This window comes from Ailuropoda melanoleuca, chromosome 17 (assembly GCF_002007445.2).
Source record: "Ailuropoda melanoleuca isolate Jingjing chromosome 17, ASM200744v2, whole genome shotgun sequence".
Taxonomy (NCBI): domain Eukaryota; kingdom Metazoa; phylum Chordata; class Mammalia; order Carnivora; family Ursidae; genus Ailuropoda; species Ailuropoda melanoleuca.
The window spans coordinates 1,611,145-1,616,521 of NC_048234.1; the positions used below are offsets into that span (position 1 = coordinate 1,611,145).

General features: G+C 54.9%; 1 protein-coding gene across 2 annotated transcripts; it reads left to right on the forward strand.

Annotated features, from left to right (window-relative positions):
* Positions 1–9: 9 nt before the first annotated feature.
* On the forward strand, positions 10–5,212 carry INCA1 (inhibitor of CDK, cyclin A1 interacting protein 1). Of its 2 annotated transcripts, XM_034647120.1 has the most exons (7): positions 10–517; positions 763–844; positions 3,171–3,284; positions 3,500–3,539; positions 3,801–3,994; positions 4,417–4,588; positions 4,783–5,212. In XM_034647120.1, the coding sequence occupies exons 2-7, from the start codon at positions 768–770 to the stop codon at positions 4,927–4,929; spliced, it is 744 nt and encodes a 247-aa protein (XP_034503011.1). In that variant the 5' UTR covers positions 10–517; positions 763–767; the 3' UTR covers positions 4,930–5,212. The 2 variants fall into 2 exon arrangements, with proteins under 2 accessions (XP_034503011.1, XP_019665277.1); XM_019809718.2 differs by having other exon boundaries at positions 10–844.
* The last annotated feature ends 165 nt before the right edge of the window (positions 5,213–5,377 follow it).

The window sequence follows — 5,377 nt, forward strand, 5'->3', positions numbered from 1 at the left end:
CCCCCGACCCGGCGCACCTGCCCTTGGCCCCCGCCGCGCCCTGGGCCACCTCCCCGCCCGCTGTTGAGTGCAGCCCCGCCTTCAGCTGCACCCCGCCCGGGAGAGCGGCGCGCCCGCTTAGACCCCTTGAGCTCGCCCCCCACCTTGGGCCTGAGGCACCCCGCTCAGATCCCTCCTCTAGCATCCTCACTTGCTCTTTCTGCCCGGCCCACCCGGCTTGCAGGCCATCTCCGGCCGCCGCTGAGGCAGATGCAGCTCACCTGTCTGCTCACCTTTACCTATAGGCGGTCCCGACTGCCCCCTCCTTCCCTCCGTCCTCGGCGCTAGTGGACCACTCTGCCCTGTGCCCACGTGACTTTCATGAACCCTCATACCTGATTTACTCACCAACCCTCAGTCATCTAACTGCCCCCAACCACCGATTCGGTACCAACGACCCCCAAACGCCTCTGCCCCAGCTAGTCTCCACCTGTCCTTCCATCATCCCATGTTGCCATCTGTAGGTCTCACTTACTCTGTACGTTTGGCTCCAAAAAATTAATTTCCTTACTTATCTTTGAACGTCCACATTCCCTATGCTCACTGTCTTTAAACCGTGTGTGTGTTCAGCTCACAAACACGCCCAGCACTAGAAATACCCCTTAAGCTCTCCTTCCTTTTTCCCGAACCACAAACCCTCTTGCCAATCTCTAGATCTTTCGGCTGGTCTCATCCCTACAGCCGTGACATGAGTGAATGATTCATTTTCCATTATCCTCCCAGCACCAATGAGGAGACTCAGTCCAGCCACCCAGCCCAGTCCAGTCGTGCAGGAAGATGGAGGCAACCTCATCCCCTTTGCCAAGTGAGTCCTCCCCACCCAGTGGGGATGGGATGGAGGGAAGATTGCACGCCTGGCTTCTTCCCCAACAGGAGTAGCAAACAAGGAACAAGAGGCTCAATGCCTGGTCTCAGGGGATCAATGATTCATTAATTTGTTCCACAAATAGTTTTTGTCTAGAACTACAATGTTCTAGACACTAGATTCAGCACCAGGGATTCAACGATTAGACAGATAAGGGATAGGAAGACAGAACTTACCTTCTGGAGAGAGGAGACAGAATGTCCAAACATAAGTATAATTTCAATTAGTGAGAAGTATCATGAAAAAGAAAAATAGGAGTGTAATATAATGGAAAACAAAACGTCCTAGAGACTCAAGTTTAGATAAGGTGATTGTGGAAGACTATTCAGGGGAGGTGAGTTTGAATTGAGATCTGAAAGATGAGAGGCAGTCAGTCTGATAATAGCCCAGGTCGGGGGGCAAGGGGAGAACAAGGAATCGTAGGGACAAAAAAAAAGCCCCAAGAAAGAAAGAAGCTCGGTATCTTGTAGGGCCAGGAAGCAGGCCAGTGAAACTGAAACTTCGCCATCAACGGAGAGGCAGAGTGTAAAGTCGGACAGTCAGGCAGAGGCCAGCTCATACAGGACCTTACAAGCCACTGAAAAGGGTCTGGACTTTATCCTAAGGAGAGTGGAAATCAGTGGGAGGTTTTCAGCAGGGAAATGACATGAGCAGACTTTTTTCTTTCTCCCCGATTTCTTTATTGTGAAAAATGTCACACAAATACTGAAGTAGAGAAAATACTCATCATGAAGCCAGTGTACCCTTTCTGGCAGCTTCAAAAATTATTGTTCTAGGGACGATCATTTCATCTATACGACCGTCCAGCCTCCTCCTACTCAGATTATTTTGAAGTAAATCTCAACCTGTCTGTCATTTCATACGACCATGTTTAAACGGTTACTCACACTGCTCCGGGCAGAAGAGATGATTGGGGGGTTAGGATGGAAACAGGGAGAGTGGGAGGAGGCCATCGCAGTAATAGTCTGGGCACATGAGCTGGAATAGTGGCGGTGGAAGTGGAAAGAGTGAGGAGTGGTCAAATCGGATGTATTTTATTTTATTTTTTATCTTTTTAAAATTTAAAAGCAACTTTTTAAAAATTTTATTTTTTGGGGCGCCTGGGTGGCACAGCGGTTAAGCGTCTGCCTTCGGCTCAGGGCGTGATCCTGGCGTTATGGGATCGAGCCCCACATCAGGCTCTTCTGCTATGAGCCTGCTTCTTCCTCTCCAACTCCCCTGCTTGTGTTCCCTCTCTCACTGGCTGACTCTATCTCTGTCAAATGAATAAATAAATAAAATATTAAAAAATAAAATAAAAATAAAAATAAAAATTTTATTTTTTTTATTCTAAGTGGGCTCCACGCCGCCCAATGTGGGGCTTGAACGCACGACCCTGAGCTTGAGGGTCTCATGCTCTACCTACTGAGCCAGCCAAGTGCATCCCCCCTTTTTAAATTTAAGTGAAACTTTATTTTTTTATTTTAAGTAATCTGGGTATATTTTAGATGTAGAACTGAGACGACTTGCTGATGGACTGGATATGGCAGTTGAGGGAAAGTGAGGCACACCAGGTTTGTGGTCTCTAGCAATTGGGCATTTGAGGGGCCTTCCCGTGAGGTGGGGAAGGCTGGGGAGGAGATGTGGACTCCAAGTCTGGAGTTCAGGGGAGGGTATGGATTTGGGAGTCCTTAGCACGTTGGTAGTATTTAAAGTCACAGGCCTGGGAGAGATCGCATAAAGAGAGATGGAGATGAGAAGAGAAAGGGCCCAGGCCAAGACCTAGGACACTCCCCTGGGGAGCAGGAAACCAGTTGGCATCCAGTCTGGGGACTTTGGAAGTACTGAGCCCTGTCTCAAATAGCTCTGCACACCCCTTGCTACCTAGGATAGTAGTTTCTCTGAGTTAGGGGAGACAAAGTAGGAGTGAAAAGTGAAGACCCTGCTCTCCTGGGTCCTTGCATTGACCGAACAGAACCTGCCTGTCACATCAGCGAGTTACTGGGGTCTTCCTCTTTAACAGCTGAATGCGATGGTCTCTGGTCGCAGGGCTTAGACGTTGGAGATTTGGCGGGATCTGTGGCTCAAACAACTGCTAGTGTCTACCCTCACACCAGCAAATCAGAAATCTCACCACCTCCTCAGCTGAAATGGCTAAGAGAGCATGTGGCTGGAGGGTCCCGGGCAGCCATATGGTCGCAAGGAGAGACGGGACCCTTGAATCCCTGGAGTGAGTGGGCGCTGTGAGGGGTGAGCCAGTGCTGAGCCTCCCTTGTCCTCTTCTCAGGTGTTCCAGGGTGGTCCGCCGATCAGCGCCCCCCGGCTTGCCTTCCCAGAGCCTCGGACTGATGCCCCAGCAATACGGAGACCTCTTCTGGGACAACCTTAGCCAAGGGCCCAGGTGGGTAGACACAGAGAAAAGGTGGGGGAAATAAGGCTGTACAGTCTTACACTAAGCCTTATAGCAATAAGCCCTCGTCTGGGGACCAATGGCCCGCTGGCCGACGGACACCGTAGCCCCTACTGCCAGACGGACAGGTGGTTGGGAGAGGCGGTCAGAGAAGCAATAGGGATGGGGGTGTCCTGTCCAAGTAGCTCCCCTTGTGTGCTTTACAGCCCCACCTGGCCGGAAGAACAGTACACCCCACCCCTGCTGGTATGACGAACGTTGTGTCCTTCAGCACTTCTCGGTTAAAATCGTACCCACTGCCATCCTATCCTCAGCTGACCTTTATCACCTCTTCCCTCCACTGTCCCCCAACCAGTGCACGGACCACGCCCTCCTTTCTTTGCATCCGTCACCCTGTTTCCACCACCTGGGCTTCCCGAGACCCCTGACTCCCTGTTTCAGTCCAAGCCCTCCCGTGGGAGGCCCAGTTCTGCCCTCTGGCCCCTTACCCTCCATTCTTGGGCACAGAGAGCCACTGGATGCTCCCAGCCTGGCCTGTACCCCCCTGAGGGGCTCCCACCACCAGAGGTGCTTTGCAGAAGAAAGAGAAGGAGGCCACATTTGGCAGGAATGCAGCAGGGACCTGGGGACATCCCAGCCCGGGTGAGGGCAGTCACTTATCACCTGGAGGATCTGAGGAGGCGACAGAGACTCATCAATGAGTAAGGAGAGAGACATCTGGGCTCTGGGAGCCAAGCAGGGTTTGGGGACAGGAGGGTTTGAACTAAGGAAGGGGGTGAGAGCTTTGGAAGAACTGGAGGCTGTACGGGGACTGGGAGGGAACTGGGGGTGGAGGATGAACCACAGGGGCTGCAAGGAGTGGAAACGGGTCACCGAAGACAGGAAAGGTCCTGACAGGTCCATAGAACCAGAGGGTAGTAGGCAGCCACAGGTCACCTCTGAGTCCCCAGAATGAGGGTGCTCCAATCTGAGGGGAGCAGGAAGCTGAGGGTGGAGGGTTGCAAGTCCCGTGATAACACCCCTGGGTCCCAGTAGGAAGTATTTCAGGGCAGAGAGGTGAAGAGTGGAGCGATAGGAAGCCTGGCCTCCAGGCTCCGAGTTCCTAGGCCTCACGCCCCTACAGACAGAAGAAGGCCCGGTGGGGCTGCTCTGGGGCCGCATCTGAGCCCCTGGCGCTCGCTGATGACCGCCGTAGAGTCCCCAGAGCCACCGAATATGAATATCGGGGTCTGGAAGAGGAGAGGGCTGCCTATCTACAGGAAGACGGCCACCCTCTCACCAGTGGCCAGCCCCAGGTCTGGTGGAGGAACCTGGTGGGATGGAGGAGGGTGTGGGGGTGCCTGGTCTTGCATGGTGGGACAGCGGAAGCCCAGAGCCCCAGGTTGGGTGGCTGGCCTGGAGAAAAACAAAACAGAGAGGCAGGGGTGCCTGGGCTTGGGGGCTAGGAAACCTGGAGAGACCACCTTTCCTGCTCTTCTTATCCTTACAGCTGCTCTGGTCTCCCTGGAGCCCCCTGGGCCAGGGGGGGTCTTGCCTCCCCAGGCGGCTGGGCTCCCTGGCCTCCTACAGCGCTGCCACAGCCAGCAGGAAGCTCCTCTGCAAGCCCTGGGGGATGGAGGTGCAGTCTGAGGAGTGAGGACGGACCTCCCGCCCCAGATGTCCCAGATGACCCCCACCCCCGCCTCACTGGCCCTAGGCTGGCTGGCGGCCCTAGAGCCTCCTCGACTGTAACAGCGAGGCGTTTCCCTTTCCTTAGCCTCTCCCAGCCGCCCCCACCCCCAGCACCGGGCGCTAACAGCCCCCTTGGCTTCCCTGGTCAACCCGCCCCTCGCGGGGCTCCCCGGGGCGGACAGCCCCCTCCCCAGGCCCGATTCCGGGCACTGCGCTCCCTCCTCTGTTCTGGCATTAAAAAGCAAGCAAGTCGAGCCCAGAGTGTCTTTCTGCCCGGGGAGCAACGATGGAGAGGCTCGTGGCGAGGGAGGGCGCCGTCCCCTTCTGCAAGAACCAGCCAAAGTGAAGTCGGCCTGGGTCCCGCCAAGCCCCAGGGTCCCCGGCCCTTCCGGGACCCCGGAAGCCTGCCCCCG